General features: G+C 63.9%; 3 protein-coding genes across 9 annotated transcripts in view; 2 read left to right on the top strand and 1 right to left on the bottom strand.

Annotated features, from left to right (window-relative positions):
* The window catches only part of AGRN (agrin), a 34,608-nt gene extending 32,460 nt beyond the window's left edge, over positions 1 to 2,148 (top strand). For all 3 annotated transcript variants that reach the window (XM_046661566.1, XM_046661564.1, XM_046661565.1), the window contains 2 exons: positions 347 to 450; positions 759 to 2,148. In XM_046661566.1, coding sequence (XP_046517522.1) covers positions 347 to 450; positions 759 to 916 — 262 coding nt within the window. In that variant the 3' untranslated portion in view covers positions 917 to 2,148. The remainder of the gene's footprint in view (positions 1 to 346; positions 451 to 758) is intronic.
* A 2,463-nt stretch (positions 2,149 to 4,611) lies between these two features.
* Positions 4,612 to 16,721, top strand: LOC124239243 (tyrosine-protein phosphatase non-receptor type 11-like). 5 transcript variants are annotated; one of them, XM_046660768.1, is made up of 15 exons: positions 4,612 to 4,660; positions 10,095 to 10,217; positions 11,231 to 11,428; positions 12,076 to 12,262; positions 12,340 to 12,459; positions 12,685 to 12,798; positions 12,940 to 13,036; positions 13,276 to 13,355; positions 13,769 to 13,924; positions 14,137 to 14,268; positions 15,002 to 15,156; positions 15,268 to 15,335; positions 15,418 to 15,566; positions 15,639 to 15,736; positions 15,920 to 16,721. In XM_046660768.1, the coding sequence occupies exons 1-15, from the start codon at positions 4,647 to 4,649 to the stop codon at positions 15,972 to 15,974; spliced, it is 1,746 nt and encodes a 581-aa protein (XP_046516724.1). In that variant the 5' UTR covers positions 4,612 to 4,646; the 3' UTR covers positions 15,975 to 16,721. The 5 variants fall into 5 exon arrangements, with proteins under 5 accessions (XP_046516724.1, XP_046516723.1, XP_046516722.1 ...); XM_046660767.1 differs by having other exon boundaries at positions 15,418 to 15,736; XM_046660766.1 differs by having other exon boundaries at positions 10,095 to 10,301; positions 15,418 to 15,736.
* A 783-nt stretch (positions 16,722 to 17,504) lies between these two features.
* On the bottom strand, positions 17,505 to 20,392 carry RNF223 (ring finger protein 223). Its single transcript, XM_046660770.1, has 2 exons — positions 20,271 to 20,392; positions 17,505 to 18,796 (listed from the first exon to the last, which is right to left on the bottom strand). Exon 2 carries the CDS (start codon positions 18,785 to 18,787, stop codon positions 18,005 to 18,007), a length of 783 nt encoding a protein of 260 aa, XP_046516726.1. The 5' UTR covers positions 18,788 to 18,796; positions 20,271 to 20,392; the 3' UTR covers positions 17,505 to 18,004.
* Between the last annotated feature and the right edge of the window lie 240 nt (positions 20,393 to 20,632).

Here is a 20,632-nt window from a genome sequence, read left to right as displayed (position 1 = left end):
ACAAGAGGATGTGGGAGCAGCAGCTATGACCAGGGGACTCCTGATCTGACAAGGGAGTCCCTACTCTGCTCAGATGCTGGCTGGGGACATGTTCCTCTGGGCTGAGCCTGGCCATCCTCTCCAGCAAAGTTTGACCCACTTGAGGCCCCCCTGCCCTGGCCACCAGGTACTCTCCTGGGGGTCAGTACTGCCCCATCCTGGCCTCCAGGGGTGACATTTGGTGGTGGTCCCCAGGGCGTGGCACCTGCTAGGAGTCGAGTGAAAGGGATGTGGGGTTCAGGATCTGGAGGTGGTAGGAGGGGCCCTCTGGAGCCACCTGATGGCCTCCTCCCACCCACACCCCCAGGGAACAGAGGGAAGGTTCCCTTCAGGTGGGCAACGAGGCCCCCGTGACCGGCTCCTCCCCACTGGGTGCCACACAGCTGGACACAGATGGAGCCCTGTGGCTGGGTGAGTGTTTTAGGGGGAGGCCATGGTGGGGGCAGCCAAGGGTCTTAGACAGACCCCATCCCCGGGGGCTGGCAACCAAGAGTAGCATCTGAGTTGACCCCATCCAGGACAGCAGATGGGCCGGCCCGGGTAGGGCTGTGTCTCAGCCCCTGCAGTTCCCAGGGTGGGGTAGGGCCAGTCGGCTGGTCACTGGGTCCCCCTGGGCACTGACAGGCCCCAGGTGACTCACCTCGTCATTCTGGTGCCAGCATCCAGGCCTGCCCATCACTGAGTCCCAGCCGGGTGACCTCCCCTCTGACTTCCCTCAGGTGGCTTGGAGAAGCTGCCAGTGGGCCAGGCCCTGCCCAAGGCCTACGGTACGGGCTTCGTGGGCTGCCTGCGGGACGTTGTGGTGGGTCGGCGCCCGCTGCACCTGCTGGAGGACGCCGTCTCCAGGCCGGAGCTCCAGCCCTGTCCCACCCCGTGAGCCGTGCTGCAGCCCACCACCACCCTGCTGTAATTATTTTCTATTTTTGTAAACTCGTTGCTGTTTTGATATGATTTTTTTGCCTGCGTATTGGCCGGAGGGACTGCTGGCCCAGCTCTGTCCTGTCCAGGCTGGCGGGCTGTGGAGACAGACTCTGTGCCAAGAGATTCAAGGGGACGTGGCAGCATGGAGGGCTCGGCTTGGACAGCAGCCCCAGGAAGCGCCCCTTGGCCTCGCGCCCCCGTGGCCCAGCCCCTCGTGCTGTGTTTCCCTTGTGTGTCCACCTGTGCTGAGCCCTTGTGTCGTCCGGCCTGTCGGCAGACTCTACACACATACATCATCCACTTTCCATCTGGCGAGGCCCATGTCCTCAGAGCAGAAGGCGCTGCTGGGGTTTGAGGGGGCCTTTCTAGGTTCCCACTGGAGCTGCTCCTCCCCACCACATGTACTGTGGATGGGTTAGCCTCGAGCTGGGCTGGCCCCTCCCGGGCCTCCTGTGCCAATACTGTGACTTAGAAACAATGTTTCTGTTGGGCCACACCGCGCCCCTCCCTCCAGCTGTGTCCACAAGTCCCAGGGTGCTGGAAAGCAGAGCCAAGGGCCAGGCCTGATTGGGGCACCCTGACTCTCAGCTGGCCGTGCCCGTCCACCCAGCCCCCTTGGACGTGGCTGTGTCCCCTCCTGACACCCCAGTTCCCGTGAGGAGCCCCAAGAGGGAGCAGGGCCACTGTGAAACCTGGTTGCATCCATGGCTTGCTGCCTGGGCAGCCAGTGTCCCCGTCTCAAGGACAGACATCCCGACCTGACCACCAATCGGAGTTCTTTATGCACTGTTTTCATGTGACACCTGGGTGGCGGGGCTGTCATCTTCCCTGTCCTGGCACAAGAGCAGCTAAGGACACCACACAGCAAACTCTCCCATTCTGGTGTGAGGGGTGGTTGTCCACGTCCACGAACGACCAGGGGCTGGCCAGGTGTCTGACCGAGGCCAGGGGAGGGGGGCAGGGGTGGCAGAGACATGGCAAAGCCAGCAATGCCTTAAACTGCAACCATGCGTCTCATCGCCTCCCGCCCTGGTCCTGGTGGGGTGGCAGCCCGACCCTCTGCAGTGCCCTCCCACAGCTGGGGCTGATGGGACCCAGAGGCTGGAGGCAGCCCCATATGTCACATTACTAACTCCAGTCTGTGTCTGTGTTAATCACCGTGAAATAAAGTCTGAACACTTTAAAAGAGGAGCTTTCGTCCATCCACACCCGGCACCACTCCCACCAGCCCCCTGGCTGGCTCCTCTCTCCGGTGGCTTCTTGCTGAGATTTGTTGTGTGCGTGGTGCTGGCTTCAAGCTCCCTTAGGCAGCTCTGCATGGAGAAGGGGGCCTGCACTGGGGTGGGGGCTGCGTTGGGCAAGGAGACCGCCACATGCAGTGAATGCAGTTCAGGTGGCCTCCTTGGGGTTGGCAGGCCCCACGTGTGGCATATGTGTGCCTGCCTGTCTGTGTATCTGTGAGCACAGGGTGGGAAGGGGGCTGTGAGGAGAGGGGGCTGGCTGCACTAAGGGCAGGGAGGGCCTGGGAGGGGGGCATGGGTGGGCTGGGGACGGGAGGGCCTGGGGGGAGCCAGGGGGAGTGTGGGGGTGGCAGGCAGACATTTTCACTGGCCCAGCTGTGAGGGTGGCCATTGGCCCTGCTGGGAGACCCTAAGCAGGAGGCTGAGAGTGGTCAGGCCTGTGGAACTGGGAGCCCCTAACAAGGAGCAAGAAAGAAGGGAGGGTTGTGTGGCCTCCTCTTTGGAACTCCTGACTTTTATTAAAGATGACTAAGTGTTCTTTTTTGATTTTGTGTTAATAGGAAAAATCACAAAATGAAAATAAGAAAACAGAAAACAGCCACAAGCTCAGCCCCCAGGTGACCCGTCAGGCCCGAGGCATTTGCTTTCTCATCCCTTATTTGTTAGCCTGCTTGTTCAGGGGTTGCGTGTGCAGTGGTTGCTGTGTGTCAGGCAGCTGTGAGGTGCTGGGACCCGGGGTGGGGGGGGGCGGGGATAAGCAGGTGACAGTGAGTGCAGGGGACGGGGGCAGGACTAGCCTGGGGCTCCAGGAAAGGTCTAGGAAAAACTCAAACCCAGACCTGAAAGATGTTGCTGGAGCGAGGGTGTGAAGGCCTGAGGACGGCAGGAGGCGACTGTCCATCAGCGCAAGGGCCCTGAGCTGGACAGAGGGTGCTCTGGGCAGAAAAAGGAAGTGCAGGGCCAGCCTCAGCAGCTGGGGGCCAGGGCACATGCCCGAGAGCTTGTTGGTGAGGGTGGTAGGAACTGGACGGAGATGGGGAAGGCAGATCCCTTGGGGCCTCGTGGGCCAGGAAGAGGGCCTGGGGGTCTGCTTGAAGAGCTGCAGGAAGCTCCTGGAGGAGTTTAAGCAGGAGTTGGTGGGACAGAGCAAACGAGAGAAGGGAGGGGTTTGGGGTAGAACGGATGATTGGCCTGTGCTGCGTTAGACTTGCTGGGAGAGGCCCTAATGGAGATGAGGTGTGACTGGAGCACCTGGGTGTGATGCATCTGGAGGGGCTGGGGTCCAGGAGCTGAGAGCCACCTGAGTGGTCTCCAGAGACCCCAGGGCACTGGTGGAGGGAGGGCTGAGGCCCTGCAGTAAGGGAGCAGCTGGGCTCGGCTGAGTACTGAGTGAGGGGAGAAGAGGCCCCCACGCTGGGAGGAAGGTGAAGGTGGAACAGCGAGGCTGGGAGGACCAGGACAGGGTGCCCATGCTTCCAGAAGGAGGAGGGACTCTTGGGGCAACTGCTTCTGAAGATCAGGACCCTCAGGTGGCCGGGAGAGAGGTGACCTGGGTGAGTGGGAGAGGAGGAGCTGTGGGCACAGCAGTGGTGGGTGGGATTTGGGGTCAGGGGTTGGAAGCAGCAGCAGGTTGCATGCCAGGTGCACCATACTGAAAACGCAGCGGGAGAGGCTGGGCAGGAGAGCCCAAGTGAGGAAGGGTGGTGCCCCCCAGGGACAGGCTCAGGAAAGGTGGTTTGGCCAGTGGGGCAGAGAGGAGAAAGTGATTGTGGCTGTGGGCCCAGGAGACAAGCAAGCCTGGTGGGGAGGCCAACTTTGAGGAGCAGTTGTCTCAAGAGCAAAGGCCCTAAGGCCAAACGAGGTGTCAGGTCTCAGGAAGTGGGGAGACTCCAGCGAGGGTGGTGGAGGCAGGGAGAGAGGGAGGCAGCCCAGGTGGAAGGGGTCAGAGGGAAAACCCGGGGTCCACCCTCCCACCTTCGCCGCTCTGGGGCCTCCGGGGGCGCGGGGTGGGCCTGTTCCGACCCCTCCCCACCCCAGCTGCAGGGAGCGCAGCCCGCTCCCCTCCATTACAGAGGCGGCGCCTAGAGATTCTTGGAAGGAAGGCGCCCTGACGGAGCAGGACCACCGACCCGTGTTAATCGCTTTGACGCTCCACTGCGGAGGCGGCGGATAGCCGGGCTGGTGGCCACTCCGACCGAGCCGCGCGTGCGCAGCCCTTGGGGCTGTAACTGGGCTCCCTCGAAAATTTCGCTTTTATCCCAACTTCCAAGCGCGTCAGGCAGGCGTGGGCGCGGCGCCTTTAAGGAGGCCGGGGGCGGGGCCCGCGGTGGGCGGGGGCCTGGGGGCGGGGCCCGCGGTGGGCGGGGCCTCTCGTGGGCGGGGCCTCCTCGGAGCGCCTCGAGGGCGCGGCCGCCTGGACGGGCTAAAGAGCGGCGCGGAGCAGACATGACCTCGCGCAGGTGAGCCCGACGTCGCGAGCCCGGGGGATATGCTTCGGGCCGCCGGCCACCGGCCGCCGGCGCGGGGCGTGGAAGAGATGCGGCCCGGGACGTCTCCTCGCTCCGCCGGGCGCCCCCTAAGCCTACCGTCCTGACACCGGCCCCCTCCAGGCTAGGGCTGGACGCCTGGGTCCCGGGCCCGCGAGACCCGACCTCACTCAGGCGGGTGGAAAGGACTTTTTCAGATCGAGGGCCGGGGCTGGGTGAAGGTCAGAAGTCCTCTGACCCTAGGGAGCAGATTGTGCCCTGCAGGTGGGTGGGTGGTGGTGGCTGGAGCCTAGAGTGGGCAGTAAGTGTCAGGACAGTGGCAGACCCTCCCTCTCTCCTTCCCCTGGACTCCTTGCTCTGCTCCAGGCTCCCTTTGGGCACCAGAGATGAGTGGCATGTGGCAGGGGTACCCCTCCCTTCCGTAGGCCTGAAACCCGGGGCGGCAGCAGGCAGTCTAGTCCCCGCTCTAGACTTGGCTCCTTGCCCCTGCCTGCCTGCGAGGACCAGTCCACCTCCAGACCCTCCTGAGGGCCGGGTTTAGGAGGCAACCTCCCTGGCAGGGATGTGTGTGAGAGCTTCCTGCCTCCGTGGGGAGGAAAGTGGAAGTGTGACAGGAACTGGGCACGTCCTGCCCTTTCTGCCGGCCCGACTCTCTGGGTGTGTGCACACGCGTGGGAGCTCAGACTTCAGCGTGCATGTGGATGTCAGTGGGGAACCACACAGCTGTGAGACACATGGCACATTCAGAACACCCCCACTGAGGCTCGGTGAGCCAGAGGTCACAGGAGGGGTCATCCTATGACCCCGAGTGACCCCCTAGATCAGGGAGGGCAAGGACTAGGTCTGATTTGCAGGGCCCACAGGGCTTCTCCCTGCCTGAGCCGGGTCCTCAGCCCAGAGACCTCTGCCTCTACCTTCTGCCAGCAGCGCCTCCGCGGTGAGGGTGCCAGGTCCTACGAGGTGTGCTGAGCAGGCAAGCAGACACAGTGGCCTCGGCAGGGTCCTGGGCCCTCAGACTCAGGAATAGTCAGGAGGTGAGTTGGGTCTCTAGGAACCTGCCAGGCCCAAAGTTTAACATCCAGCCAGAACTGAGGGAGGAGGGGATTTTGAGGTCTGGTTGGAGTGACCCCTCAGGCTTCCCTTGGCCTCACTCTTCTTTGTCTCCTGGGCAGGTTCTGGCATTCAGAGAAGGCCGTGTCCATGTCATGTGCATGTGACCCTGGGCCAACCTGGGAAAGCCCCGGGTGGGGCTCTGCCGGCCCTCGCCAACCCCTCCCAGCCCCACCCTGGGATGACCATCTGGACTGTCACTCCTCCGGCCCCTGGGCCCCTGCCCACACCCCTATCAGGCCTGGGCAGGCCCAACCAAATAAAGCTCATCCCCCCATGCCCGCCCCCACCCAGGGCCCCTTCCTGTGGCCCTGTGGTTTGTGGGTCAACGGGCGCCTCTGTGAGCACCTCTCGCCCCAGGGCTCTGGTGTTGTGGCACAGGGCTGGGCGCAGGTCCTGCCTAGCTCCATGGTGGGTACCTAGAGGGGCTGGTCCTGTGGGGGCCTGCTGAGCCCCTCAGGCTCCTCTCTCTCCCAGGTTTGGAGAAGAAAAGGTGTCTGATTAATCTGGTCCTATCCAGTCAGAACCAACCCTGGTTGAGCCTCCTCTGGGACCGGGAGGGCCAGGCCTTGAGCCGAGGGGCAGGGTGATAGGGAAGGACACCACCTGCGCTTTGGGACCCTCAGCCCTGGAATTCCAACCCGGGACCCTTCTCTACTGGCCTGTGTGGCTCCCGCTGTCATGGAAGCGTCTCCCCTCAGGCGTGTCCAGCCTCATAGCATGTGTGTGTGAGTGTGTTGACAGGCTGTTTATGTGTCTCTCAGGGTTGGAGCTCTGCCATCTACAGATGGGACACCAAGGCCATGGAGGGACTGGACCCAGAGGCCACTCTGGGTTCAGGATGATCTCATAGGTGACCTGGGCTATCCTGGGCTCCTGAGCACTGACTGGGCTCAGCGGGCCTTGAGATGCCCAGGCCATTAGATCTACTGGGGGCCCTGTATGCCCTGTCCACCCCACCTGACCCCTCTTCCGGGCCATCCTGGCCATAGGCCACAGCAGAGGTCACCAGGGCAGAGCTGAGTCACTGACCTACCACGGAGCAGGGAGCCTTTCCGCACAGGTGACCCTGGGCCCTGGCACAGAGCAGGTGTGGGCATTGGAGACAGGGACCCAGAGTCTCTACCTTCTCCCCACCCCTCAGCCAGGCGCAGCAAGCCACACTGCCCTGCAGGGCACCAGTCTCCACCTCCAGGCCTGGTAGGGGGCTATGAGGCCCCACCTCGGCCTGGGACTGTGGGAGGGCGGTGGCGCGAGCTGCTGCAGCCTTTCAGGACGCCCCACCCCCGGAGATTTCCACCTGATAGACCCAGTGGCAGTTTGTGGGGAGGAGAGGGGATGGAAAGTATGATTGAGAGTCCCTGAAAGGACAAACAAGGTGCCCTTTACCCCTCTCTGCGGCTTTGATCAGGGCCTCCATCCTCTGCCCTGCCCCTGCACTCTGGGCATTGCCCATCTTGGACTGGAGTCTGAGGCTGCTGGGGCTGGGGGGAGGGGGCATCTGGGCACAGGATGTGGTTCAGCAGGTGTCAGAAGCCTTCTTCTGAGTTCCAGCACCCCCCGACCTGCAGCGTCCCAGCACGGGTCCAGGGATGGCACAAAGCCATCACCCTCTTCCTGGTGGCCCTGCCTGCTCTCCTGTGACTGGCTCTGGAGGTCACCATGTGGCAGCTCCTCCTCCAGGAAGCCCTCTCTGGCAGCCTCATCTACTGGACACTCAACCAAAATTGCCCCCAGGTCCGGCTCCCCTGTGAGCCAGAGTGAGAGGGAGCTCGAGACACCAGGCCCAAACCATGCTCAGGAGGTGCCTGGCTGGCAGCACCCCCCTCCCCCCAGGGAGAGCGTGGACAGGAGTGTTGCTCACACTAGGTGGCCCTAGACAGGTCATCTGAGCTTCTGGGCCTATGCGAACTAGTTCGTGGATCCCGGGGGTACATTGAGGTCAGAACAGAGCCTGTCCTCATGGGGTCTTAGGCTTGGTGATGAAGTCACAGGATGACAGACAAACACAGAAGTGTGACACACCTATCTGCTGTTAGCAAGTGCCACATGTGGACACTCGGCACGGCAAGGGGGCCACAGTGTCAGCCAGGAGGGCATCTTGGGAAATATGAGCTGAGGGTGAGGGGGCATGAGCTGTGCCCCAGAAGGCCAGCTGGAGGTGGCCAGACAAGGGTGAGGTCAGTGAACAGAGAGATGGAGAACAGGAGGATTTCCAGTGATGAGTCCACGAGGCATGTGTGTGCTGAGAGGCACAGAGGGCCACTGGCGAGCTTTAAGCAACTGTGATGTGCATTTCCTGAGACTCCCTCTGTCTGCCATGGCTTGGCTCTAGGGTCAAGGTTGAGGCCCTGGAACTGACAGTCCAGGCGAGAGCTGGCGGGCGCTGGCCGGCGGGGAAGTGGTTCTGGGTGCGTTTGGAAGGTAGGACATGAGGTGCCAATGGACTGGGTGCTGGTGCCAGGAAGCAGAGAGGTTGCAGGGAGGGACCTGAGCACTGGTGAGCGCGGCTCCCTTCACTGAGCGAGGATGATGCAGAACAGGCTTGGGGCATTTTCAGGAGTTTTGAATTTTGCAAACATTAAGATGGAGATGCTGCTGCCTTTCCAAACAGATGCTGAGAAGAGTCGTGTCTGAGTCTGAAGCTCAGAGCCCAAGTGGGGCTGGAGGCATAGATAGCGTGTGGATGTGTAGACGTTTTGGGCACAGGTGGGGGGCTCCGGCAGTGAGGGCTTAGAAGGAGGAGGAGAAGGAAGGCCTGGCCAGTGAGGCAGAAAACCAGGGAACATGGTGTGCTGCCGAGGACAAGCTAGTGATGAACATTTCTAGGAGGTGTGGCTACCTGTGTCACCCGCTGCTGGGGACCAAGGGCTGACCACTGCCCCGGGAGGCAGATGAAGACCCTGAGAGCTGAGGTCTCAGTGGGGCTGGAGGGCAGAGGGGAACAGGTCTGTGAGGACCCCGGCGAGGCAGGTAGTCAGGCAGTGTTGACCGGCACAGACCAGGAGAACCTTCTGTGATGATGGAAAAGATTCCTACCTGCACTGTCAACAGCCACGTGTGGCTTTTCACAATGGAATGTGGCCAGTGTGGCCGAGAAACGGGAATTTTTATTTTGTTGAATTTTAATGCATTTACAGTTACATCCCACGCACACCACAGGTTGGACCCATGCTGCGTTGGACCGTGCTGGTATAGACCAAGCACAGAAGTCTCCTTGGAGGGGTCAGGATGGGAGCTGAAGGCAGGGGAGGCCTGAGAGGGAGCGGGGGGACCTGGAGGGAGAAGGGTCCAGGGCTGCTTTCAACAGGAGATGTGATCTGATCGCTGTTCTAGAAAGATCTCTGTGGGGACAGGATCGTCCTTGTTCCCATCCCACTAGTCAGTGTGGTGGGAGGGTGGGCCCATGGCCCACCCAGAGCACAGCCGCCCCCACCCCATCAGTGCCCAGGTTATGACTGCAGACAACCGGTGGGGCCGGGGGGTGCTGCAAGGCAGCATAGGTGGAGTCGGGGCCCTGGCTTCTTGCTAACACAGGATCTCGGGCCCCCACTGTGTGTCCTGTATGTGGTGACCAGGAGATGTCCCCGCCCCTCCCGCGGTGACTCTTCAGTGCCTGAGGTAGATGAGTTGCAGAGTGACGGTGTTACCACTGGAGGATGGCGAAGCGGCAGAGGCTGGGGGAGCCTCTCCTTCCTTGTTCCTCCCTCGTCCCTTCTTGCTGACACCCTGAGACACTCTGGGGCTCCACGTGCGAGTTAATCCTGGGCCCAGAAATTCCCGCCCTGAGGGCAGGGGACACACTGGGACAGCAGCCACCAGGGCACAGAGAGCACAGTTATCTCAGACAGGGGCTCCTGTGTAGCCTGATGGGGGGCCCCGTGGACTATCCTCCATCTCGTGTGGAGGCTGTGATTTGCTGATGGGCTGTGAGGGGAGCAAGGGAGCCCCACGTGACTCTGGGGGACCCCTAGGGCCTTTGGCCAAGCTGGGAGGCCCTTGAGGGGAGGGGAAGAACAGGCACAGAGAGTGGAGTGTCTGTGTGACACTGGAGGGGTCTGCCCCCACCTCCAACCCGCCTGTGTCCCCGGACCCCAGCCCCACCTCCCTCCCCATGACCTCAGACCCTATGGTCACTGCCCGTGGAAGGTTGTGAGTTGGGGGCCGCCCACAACAGGTGTCGTGGGTGTTTGCCACTGAAACGTTGACAGAGGTTGGGTGTGGGTCAGGGTGGGGCGCAGAGTGCTCAGCATCCCCCCGGCTCTCTGCGGTCACCGACTTGCTGTCCCCATTCCAGGTGGTTTCACCCCAACATTGGCGGGGTCGAGGCGGAGCAGCTGCTCCTGTCCCGGGGCCAGCACGGGAGCTTCCTGGCCAGACCCAGCAGGAGCTGTCCCGGGGGCTTCACACTGTCTGTCAGGTGGGTGGTGCCATGGCCAGGCGTGGACAGTCTGCGGTCCCAGGAGGCCTCAAAGGGTCTGAGCACCCTCAGCTGCAGGCGCAGGTGGGGATCAGGCTCCCCAGTCCTCCCAGAGGGGTGGTGGGCAGCATCCTGGGCAGCGAGGACCCTGCTGGCAGCTGGATGCCCAGAGTCTGGTTTTTGTGGGGGTGGGAGTCCAGCATTCCAGGCCAGGTGGCCCTGGGCTTCAGGAGGGCTCTGTGAGGTGGGGTGTAGGCAGGACCTCTGAGGGGTCTGGTGGGGCGGGCAGGGGACCTCAACGGCTGTGATTGTGCTCCTGTCTCCTGGGGATGCTGCACACTGCTGCCCACTGGGGATCTGGCCAGGGCCCACAGAAGGGCCATTGTGTGGGAAGGAGGGGCAGGGAGGGGCTGCAGCCAGCATAGTGGACAGCTGGACCTATGTCTGCCCTGGATGGGGAGGTGTCAATCTGTGAGGAGCAGTGGTGGTCTGGGCAAGGGGCTTCCAGAGGGCTCTAGATTTTCCCAGGTTCTCTGCTAAACCCAAGGCAGCAGGTGGGGCTGAGGTTAGCCTCAGGATGGACTTCCCTCACCTTGGGGCTTTCAGGCCACACTGTGTGCCTGGGGGAAGCTCTCTTGGGGGCCCTGTTCCAGTAGTCCGGAGCCCCTGGACAGGTGGTCTGGGGTGAGGCAGAGCCCGTCATGGAGGGCGGCCCTAGCCTCCGCCTCCAGGCCAAGGGAGAGTCAGGCGTATGGCCTGCAAGGCCAGTGCTGGCTGCCCAAGGGGCAGTGTGGGTGGGTACCCACCACCCAGGTGGGGCCCGCCCCTTGGCTGGACCTGGAGCTGCTGTGGGAGGGCCTGGCCTTGGCGCTGTTCCTGGCGTGGGATCCGCAGAGGTGGAGACCTCAGGGCAGGGAAAGCCCAGGGACTGTTCCGGAAGCTGAGGATGGTGATGGGAAGAGGCGGCTGGTGGGAGCAGGGCCCCAACGCCAGCTGGCGCACCGCCCTCCCAGGCGCCACGACGAGGTGACCCACATTAAGATCCAGAACACGGGTGACTACTATGACCTGTATGGAGGGGAGAAGTTCGCGACGCTGGCAGAGCTGGTGCAGCACTACATGGACCAGCGCGGGGGACTGCTCCGCGAGCGCAGCGGGGCCCCCGTCGAGCTGCGACACCCGCTGAGCTGCCAGGACCCCACGACCGAACGGTGAGCGGCTGGCGTCCACGTCTGGCCGGTGTCTATTTGTCTGTCGGCGTATGTGCACGTGTCCGCGGGGGCGGGGCCTGCGACGTGTCACGGCCCCCCGGCTCAGGGTCGGGACTGGGCAGAGCTGCGGCACAGCTGAGGGGACTTGCACCCCTCCCCTGGGTTCTGGGCCTCGTTTTTTCCAGGTCCTGGCACCGCAGGGGTGGGAGTGGGGCAGGAACCCTGCGGGCAGTCTCACCCCTGCCCTCCCGGGCTGGTGACCTGGGGTGAACAGGCTCCTCCAGCCTCGGTTTCCCCCTCAGCACCTGAGAGAAGCGGGTGGGCTGGTCTGGGGAGGCGGTTCTGCCCTCCTTGCGAGGACCATGCTGCCACCTGGTGGCCGCCCCAGCCACGCAGAGCCCGCCTGTCCCGCCTCCTGCGGGCTCTTGGGTCGTTGAAGGTCAGAGAGGTGGGCAGGGCAGACCAGGCCAGCGGGGTGAGGGTGCTGCCTGGGCCCCCGAGTCTGGGTGGGTCTGTTTTTCTGTCTCTGTGTCTGTGTCTTAATGTCTGTCTCGGAGCCTCTGGCTGCATGTAGGTCTGTGCCCCTCACCTGGCCAGGCTGCTGCCCCCAGTCTCACCTGTGCTCCCTGCCCCACTGCCCTGGCCAGGTGGTACCATGGGCACCTGTCTGGCAAGGAGGCTGAGAAGCTGCTGATGGAGAAGGGACGTCCAGGCAGCTTCCTGGTGCGGGAGAGTCAGAGCAAGCCTGGGGACTTTGTGCTGTCGGTGCTCACACAGCAGCCGGACAAGGCTGACCGCCGGCCTCGGGTCACTCACATCATGATTCACTTCCAGGTGGGAGGCTGTGGCGGGGTGGGGGTGTGACTCGAGAGGTGGTGGCCAGGCCCCTCACTGCCACCTCCACCCCACAGCCAGACGGGAAGTTCGACGTGGGGGGTGGGGAGCAGTTCCACACTCTTGGAGACCTGGTCGAGCGCTACAGGAAGAATCCCATGGTGGAGAAGTCGGGGGCCGTGGTGCATCTCAAGCAGGTATGCCTCGCGTGGCCCTTGGGATCCAGAGTGGGCTTCTCCCCCTGGGGGGGGCCCCCAGGACACAGGCACAGCCCTACCAGGAGAAAGGGCACCAGGCAGTGCCGGGGCAGTGGCCCTGGGGCGGCCGACGGGAAGAGTGTGGGACAGGGCTGCTGTCCCTAGGGGAGGGCGCTGTGGGGTCTGTGGGGTCCTGCTAAGCTTGGACCGGGCCTCTCCCTGCAGCCCCTCAAGGCCACGAGGATCAGTGCCGCAAGCATCGAGAACCGCGTGCAGGAGCTCAGCAAGACTACAGAAGCCACCGAGAAGGCCAAGCAGGGCTTCTGGGAGGAGTTTGAGGTGCCTGCCTGCTGCCCATACCCCCAGACTCCTGTCCTCTGGGGCTAGGGCGAGGGCCAGCGGAGGGCTGCAAGCCGGGAGGGGTCGGTGCGGAGGGCTCTGGGGAGGGCTGGGCCTCCGGCTGACCCTCCGCTTCCTCAGATGCTGCAGCAGCAGGAATGCCGGCTCCTGTTTCCCCGGAAGGAGGGACAGCGGCCAGAGAACAAGCCCAAGAATCGCTACAAGAACATCCTCCCCTGTGAGGGCTGGGGTGGGGCCGTGTGGGGCCCCACTCCCCACATGCAGGCCCATCTGCCAGGGCGGGCTTGAGGGTGGAAGCAGGGGGCTGTATCCCACCATGGTGTGATGTTCCCTCTTGCACATGCAGGGCCCCTTCCTCCTCGTCTCTGCTCCCCACCGGGTCGGTGGGTAAGGAGGCAGGGAAGCCATGAGCTTCCCGCTTCCCTGGAGAGCTGAGTGGCATCTTACCTTTCCCAGTTGACACCACCCGTGTTGCCCTGCATGACGTGGACCGCAGCGTCCCTGGAGCTGACTACATCAACGCCAACTACATCAGGGTGCGTGTGCATGGGGCAGGTACACACGTGGGCTGGCATGGATCAAACAGGACATCTTGAGCCATGTCTGGCCACACACCAGTCACCCTGTCCCCCTGTCATGAGTCTGGAGCTCCTGCTGGCAAGCCTAGGAAGAGCCAGGACCCCCAGTGATTCATGGACCCTGGCAGGACAGTAGATACTCATGGGGGGAGGGGGGTGCAGCAGTCCCCCAAGGGGTCCTCAGAATGGACTGGACTAAGTATTGGTCCTAAGCACCCTCAGCCTGGGGTGGGAGGGGCTATGTGCCAGCCCCTCCCCCCACCCACCCCTGCCCTGGGACTACTTTGCGGATCATTGGCCTCCATTTGCTTCTGTTCTCTGGCACTTTAATTCCTGGAAACAGCAAGCAGCTAATCCTCACCCACTTCCAGAGTGACCCAGAGGAGAAGCCAGGCCATGGACTGGGCAAGGTGTACATCGCTACCCAGGGGTGTCTGCAGACCACAGTGGCTGCCTTCTGGGCCATGGTGCACCAGGAGAACACACGGGTCATCGTCATGACCACCAGGGAGGTGGAACGAGGCCGGGTAGGAGTGTGGGCTCGTCCCCTTGTGTGCTCACCTGGACTTGTGTCAGTGGCTGGCCGAGCCTTGCTTCTTCAGTCTTTGGGACCTAGGGGAGTGGGGAGGGCCCTGGAGAGCCCTGTGTGTGCCTGTGCATGCTTGTGCCCCTGCAGGGCACAGGGGCGAGGGTATTGGTGGTCTCCCAGCACGGCTGATGCAGTGCACCCACCCCCCAGAACAAGTGTTTCCGATACTGGCCCCAGCTACATGACAGCCAAGAGTATGGCCGTGTGTGTGTGTGCAGTATGGCTGAGTACCAGGCCCAGGGCTACTGTGTGCGGGAGTTGCAGGTGTGGCGGCCAGACCAGGTAAGCCTGGAGGGCAGCAAGACATGAGGGGCCTGGGTCAGAGTGGTCGGGAAGTTCCCAGTCCACACTGGGGGTGAGGCGGCCCCATCCTGGGAGAACCCTACTTGGCTCCACCCAAACCGACTGGCCTTGGTGGCTTCCATGTCCCTCAGCTCAGTGGGCACAGTCCTGGCCTGGGCTCTGCTGAGCAGTGTATACAGGTGGGCCGCATTCTCAACCCCAGGCTCTAGGTCCCAGGTGCCTGGCTCCAGGGTGGCCTCAGGCCCCCATCGTCTCTGCCTGTGCAGTGTCCCCATGGGCCATCTCCTGTGTATGCCAGTGATGCCTGTTTCTGTCCCAGGCACAGATCCCTCCCCCAGGTCCCCTAAGCCTAACCACCTGGGGGTCCTGCAGGCCCCTCACATTTGGCCCCACCCAAATGGAACTCACTGACCCTGAAGCCTGCGTCGTCTCCCCATGCTCTCCCTTCCCTTCCCCAGGCTCCTGAGCCACCTGGGGTCATCTGGGGGCCCCCAAGCCCTGAATCCCATCTCTTCCTCCCACCCCCTCCTCGGCCTTGGCCTTGCTGGTCACTTCTGGCAAACTGTGCAGCCCCGGCCTGCCTCTTCCCAGTTCATTCCCTGCGCCCCTCCCACCGCGGGGTCACCGCAGTGCCGGCCACTCTGACCCCTCGCGGGTCCCACCTGGGCGCTGCCCAGACGGCCTTGCCCCGCTCACCAGCCCGCCCTGCCAGGAAGAGCCGCCGCGCGCGGTGAAGCACTACCAGTACTTCAGCTGGCCGGACCACGGGGTCCCGGCCGAGCCCGCCGGCGTCCTTGGCTTCCTGGACGAGGTGAACCGGGCCCAGAGCAGCATGCCGGGGGCCGGACCCATGGTGGTGCACTGCAGGTGCGGCCGGGGCGGGGCCACGCGAGGCCGTGCCTCGAGAGGGTGGGCCTCCGGGCAGGCCTGGGCCTCGTCCAGTGCACTCGCCACAGGCCTCCTGGTCCGTCCCCACAGCGCCGGCATCGGACGCACAGGCACCATCATCGTGATTGACATCCTGGTGGACGTCATCCGCAGGCAAGGTGAGCCACCCCGCCCCTCCCGCCTAGCCCCGTTTCTCCCTCCCTGCCGGCCCCGCCCCTCCCTAAGCGCGCTGGTCCTCAGGGCTGGACTGCGACATCGACGTCCCCACAACGATTCAGCTGGTGCGGCGGCAGCGCTCGGGGATGGTGCAGACCGAGGCGCAGTACAAGTTCGTGTACCTGGCGCTGCAGCGGTACATCCAGGGCGAGCAGCTGCGCCTGCGCGAGCAGGTGGGGGCGGGGCCGGGCCGGGGCGGGGCCTGCAGGGGCGGCTCCGAGGTGACCGGCGGCCCCTCCCCGCAGCGCGCCCGGCCGGAGGAGCCCGACTACCTGAACGTGGGCTCCGCGCCCGCCGACCCCCACCGCAGCCCGGTACCGGCGCCGATCCGGGCGCCCGCCACGTGAGTGGGGCGTCGGAGGGCGGGACCGGCCCGGGGCCGGGAGCAGCGGGGCGCGGCCCGCCGATGGAGGGCGCGCCCGGGGTGGGGAGCGCGTGGCCTGGGGCGCGGGGGCGCGGCCTAGAAGTCGGGGGTGCGGCCGCGACACCGCGCGTGCGCGTCCCCGAACCCCGTGTCCACCCTCAGGACCCCCGAGCCCTCCGGCGGCGTGTACGAGAACCTGCCCGGCCTCGGGCGGTGAGGGCCCCGCGCCCCGGCAGGGCTGGAGCCGCGCGAGGAGGGAGCGTCCAGCAAGGCCGGCCCTCGCGTTCCTCGCAAGGACTGTCTTAAGACAGTTCTGACCGGAGCTCGTCCCGGAGTCGCCGCTCTGACACTCTCGACCAGGCCTGGACGCCTAGAGATGAGGGCGGGGTGCAGTCTCGAGACCCGGGTGTCCCTGCTGCTCCTGGGGCTCCCAGGTGAGGGTACAGGAGGGCAGGCAGGGCTGTCGCTGTCTCTCTGTGGGAGGCCACCAATGACTACCTGCACAATGCAGTGACCACGTGTGACCTTATGTGTGCTACGAGGCTGAATGACCAGCAAGCAGGTGGCCAGTCTGCGCTTGACCTCACTGCAGCCGCCAGTGCTTGTGCTTGGCTCCCCTGCATCCTGTGCACACCCCCTTCAGAGCTGCTCCTCAGCGCTGCCCACAGGTCTGCGATGTGGTCCAGGCAGTGGCTCAGTCATTGCCATGTCCAGGCCAGGCCCATGCCTTCTCATTGCTGTCACATGAGGTTAAATGCTTTTGGAATGAGGGAATTTGTGAGATGCTCATGTGACTGTGTGTACAGCCTCACGTTGGTCTTGCCGGTAACAAGGGTGAGGCTCCATGTGTGCATGACTGGTGTGTGATGGGTGTGATGTCACTGGCACGTGCTCCATGGTCACACCCCACCATCACGGTGGCCCTGTGGCTTTGTGGTGTTCTAAGTAAAATACCCTGTTCTCAGTTTTGTGTCTTTGTTGGGGCTTGGGGCAAGAGTGTGTGTGGTCCCCTCGACTGGGCCCAGCTTCTCCAGGGTCTCCCCTAGCCCTGCAGCCCCAGCCAGAGTCCCGGCTGGTTGGAGCAGGAAGTCGTGGGCTCTGGGGCAAGGGATGCCGAGGCTGAGCCCTGTGTGAGCCCAAACTGGTTGGGCCTTTCTTGGCCACGCCAACCCAGCAGTGCAAGATTCCTGGGGCTGGAAGCAGAACCAGTCCAGGGCCGGGGCCAGGGGGAGGGGTCAGGACTCCTGCCCATCCCTTGTGATGCTGCACTTTGCCTCTTCACCACCCAGGCCCAGCCTAGGGGGCCAGCCAGAGCCCTCTGCTTCTGTGCAGTGGCTGTGGGCCTTGGTTCTCAGGGTGCATGGGCTCCACCGCTCTCCAGTCAGGGTTCCCACCCAGCAGGACTGTGGGGCCACATGACACGAGTGGGGGCAGGGAGGAAGGCTCCAGACCAATCAGGGCTCCACCCCTGCCTGTCCCAGTGTTCTGGTCTCTCCCTGTGTCCCTGGAGGTGCTTCACAGTCCTGGGGGGCAGTCAGGTCCAGAATTGCTGCAACCCATCCACAGCCTGGAGGGGCAGGAGTTGGACCCATAGGACTTGGGACCCACCTGCCCTAGGGGCTGCTGGGAGTCCCAGCCAGTGGGTGCTGGATTGAGGCTCCCAGGAGCAGACCAGGCTGGGGCTCCTAGAGGAGGAGTTTGGTGGTACAGGGAGGAGGGTGCACAGGGGAGGGCTCCTTACCAAACATGGATACAAAATAATTTATTTAAAAATGTACAGTTCAGGAGAGTGGGATGGGCACTGAGGGGTGGACTCCGTGGCCAGAGGGCAGGGTCTGCACCCACCCAGGGGCAGGGGCCAGCCCTGTCCAGGGAAGGGGTATGGGAAGGAGCCATGGGTGGATGGTGAACCCCTCCCTTCTCAGTAAGGAGCTGCACCTGCAGGCGATTGTACAAGGAGGGGCCTCGGCAGACTCTCTCCTGGATCTCAGTTTCCCCATCTGTATGAAGGGGGTCGGGGGTCTCTGGGGCCCATGGGAGCCTGTGATTTTTGGAGGCTTTGGGGGCCCTTCTGTCCACCCCATCAGGACCCAGCCCCAGAGAGCGGGGGGCAGGGGGATGAATGGAATCTGGGGTCCTCAGAGATGCTGGGGCTCCTCTGGCTCCTGGTGACCAACTGCCAACAGCTGCTGCACCCTGTAACGCCAGCGTGGGCTCCACCCATGAGGCTGGGCAGGGTGGCTGGCCCTAGTTGTCGGCCAGAGGCCCGAGGGAGAAGGCAGCGGCGGTGGCAGCAGTGGTGGGGGCCCGGGGGAGGCAGCGCAGGTTCCCGGTCTTGAGCGCACACTGCACGGGCCAGAGCACCACACAGAAGAGCAGGAGCAGCAGGGCCGTGACAAGTGCCACACGCCTCCAGGCCCGGCAGCGCGCCCAGCAGTGGGCCAGGCGGCCCTGGGGGCGGGTGGGGCCCAGGGTGGGTGGGGGCGCAGCGGGCTCAGCGGGCTTCCTCAGGCCCACGTCCACGCACATGAACCCGGGTGCTGTGAGGCCAGGCGCAGTGGGCGGGGGGCAGCAGCACAGCCTGGTGCCTTCCAGCCACACAGGCTCCTCATGCTGCAGGTGCGCCGGCATCCTGGCCTGCAGCTGGCGGCTGGTGCGCAGCGCGGGGGCCCCGGCAGCGGGCACAGCCGTGGGCTGCCGGCAGAATGGGCAGGGCACAGCCTCACTACCAGGCTGGCCCATTGGCTGGGCGGCTGCCAGCCGTGCCAGGCACTCCAGGCAGAAGACGTGGGTGCAGGACAGCTCCTTGGGTGTCTTGAAGATGTTGTCATAGCCAGAGAAGCAGATGGAGCACTCTAGTGGGGAGGCCACCTTCTCTGAGCCAGGGGTGCTGGGGGACCTGGGGCCGCTGGCTGAGCTGGGTGACCTGGGACTGCTGGCTGAGCTGGGGGTCCTGGGCACTGTGGCTGTGGGACTGCTCCGGCTGTGGCGTGGCGTGGCTGTGTGCCACACCTGCTGGCCTGATGACATGGCTCTGAGCTATGGGACAAACGAGACCACTGTGAATGACCACAGGCTGTCCTTTTCCCGGAAGGTCCATCTGTTGCCCTCTCCCTGTCTCTCTCTTTTACTTGGCACTAGCCTCGAAGATCCCAGGACACTGCCCACCTGTGGGCACCTCCAGAAAACCCCACCTGTGCCCTGCCCTCCCCACCTCCTCCCAGGCTGAGATGGGGTGAGCGTCCTGGCGGCATCATGCTGACTGGCCAGTGGGCACCTCCTGCTGGCCCTGCCCTACTTGGCTGTGCCACCTGGGCAGAAATAAAGGTGACACTGACAGTGGCCCACAGTAGTTCCTATTTAGGTGTGGGCTCTGCCAGGCTGGGCTCAGGTTATGTAACGCAGCAGTCACAGAGGGTGGGGTGACTCAACCAGGGTCACCGGGCCAAGAGCCAGCACAATCTAGGATCTCATAGGAGGATGTGGCTCTGGGTCAGGTGCAGCGGGTTTGGGCACGGAGCTCAGTGGGCGCATGCCCAACTTGCGGGCAGCTGTGTGCAGGCGGGGTGCCCGGCTGCGTGGGGTACAGGTAGGGACTCTGGGTCTGGGGGCTGGTCTGAGCCAGCTGGGCTGTGGGAAGACGGGGAGGGCATGAGCAGCAGTGGCAGCCAGTGGCCTGAGGAGGGTTTGTCTCCCAGCAGTAACCCTGAGCCTGCAAGGCCAGCCTGTCTGGCTGATGGCGAGGGCCTGGTGATGGCCCTCAGGGCCTGGAAATGCACTTCGGCCTGCAGCGAGAATGGGAGGTGGACAAGCCCAGTCTTCCTCTCTGGGCTGGCCCGCTGCCCTGGAGGGTCGCACGAGCACACGCTGCCGTCCGGGAGACAGCGGGATGCCCTCCCAGCCCACTTGCATTTCCTCAGAAGTCTCGCTGGGTGGGCTCAGGTGACTGCCTGCTGACCAGGGCCCACCCAGGCACCCCTGCCCTGCCATGGGGCCCAGGTCTACACCCCAGGCAGCCCCATGAGTCCTGCCTAGGGGAGAGCAGGTGAGGGGAGGTGTTACCCATCACCCTCACAGTGGACAGAGGAGGCCAGGGCCTTTGGGAAGACCCTGGTGGTGTGACCCCATGGAGCCCAGGACATCCCCCAGAGGTGACCCCAACCCTGACTTGCCAATCAGTCCAGGTAGACTGGGGGATGACTTCTTGGTGACGCACCCTGAAGGCTTGGGTGTTGCTACATCATGACTGTGACTGCTGTGAGTCACGGGGACATCCCTATGACGTCATGAGTGCCCCCAGCATCATGGCTGAGATGTCACCATGTCTGGGTGACAGCATTGGCTGCAGGCCAGGCGGTAGCCCCAGCAGGGTCTGGGGGACTGCAGGCTGTCCTCCCCAGGCTGGTTCACCCCACATAGCTCGTTCCCTAGCTCTGAGGACCTGCCCCTCTGGGGAGGTGCCAACCTTGAGCCTGTCCAGGTGGGAGGGGAGTGCCAGCTGGGCTGGCCTTACCTGGTAGCCAGGGGTCAGCGGGGCCTGGGCATGATCCTCTCGGCTGGCCACAGCCAGGATCCAAAGCCCTGAGCTCTCCTGCTCCAGCAGTGTCCCCTCCTTCTCTGGGCCGGCCGGCCTGTGCTCCACCTGGAAGGTGTCCCTCTGCGGAGCTGGCTGCCAGCAGCTGTCCCGATGGCACTGGTCTGGCAGGTGCACCCTCTGCTCTGTCCAGGCAGGTGGGGCACAGGGGATGTGTGTGCTCTTCCAGGTGCGAAGCGCTGTCCCAGGCAGGTCTGAGTTCTCTGGGCTGGGCTACCGGCAGGTGTATTTATATGCTCACGGGGGCGTGCTGGCCAGGGGCGTGGCCTGGGGCCTCTGGG

The sequence above is a fragment of the Equus quagga genome, chromosome 5 (genome assembly GCF_021613505.1).
Source record: "Equus quagga isolate Etosha38 chromosome 5, UCLA_HA_Equagga_1.0, whole genome shotgun sequence".
Taxonomy (NCBI): Eukaryota; Metazoa; Chordata; class Mammalia; order Perissodactyla; family Equidae; genus Equus; species Equus quagga.
Note: the sequence above shows the minus strand (reverse complement) of the source record. Positions and strands in the feature narration are given on the sequence as shown.

Bases quoted from the DNA above. Each gene is read 5' to 3' on its own strand.
- LOC124239243 (XM_046660765.1), top strand. The intron at 10,218-11,230 runs GTGGGTGGTGCC...CCGCCCTCCCAG, and splicing joins GGCTTCACACTGTCTGTCAG to GCGCCACGACGAGGTGACCC. The intron at 15,336-15,638 runs GTGAGCCACCCC...CCCTCCCCGCAG, and splicing joins GGACGTCATCCGCAGGCAAG to CGCGCCCGGCCGGAGGAGCC.
- RNF223 (XM_046660770.1), bottom strand. From the start codon at position 18,787: ATGTCATCAGGCCAGCAGGTGTGGCACACAGCCACGCCACGCCACAGC.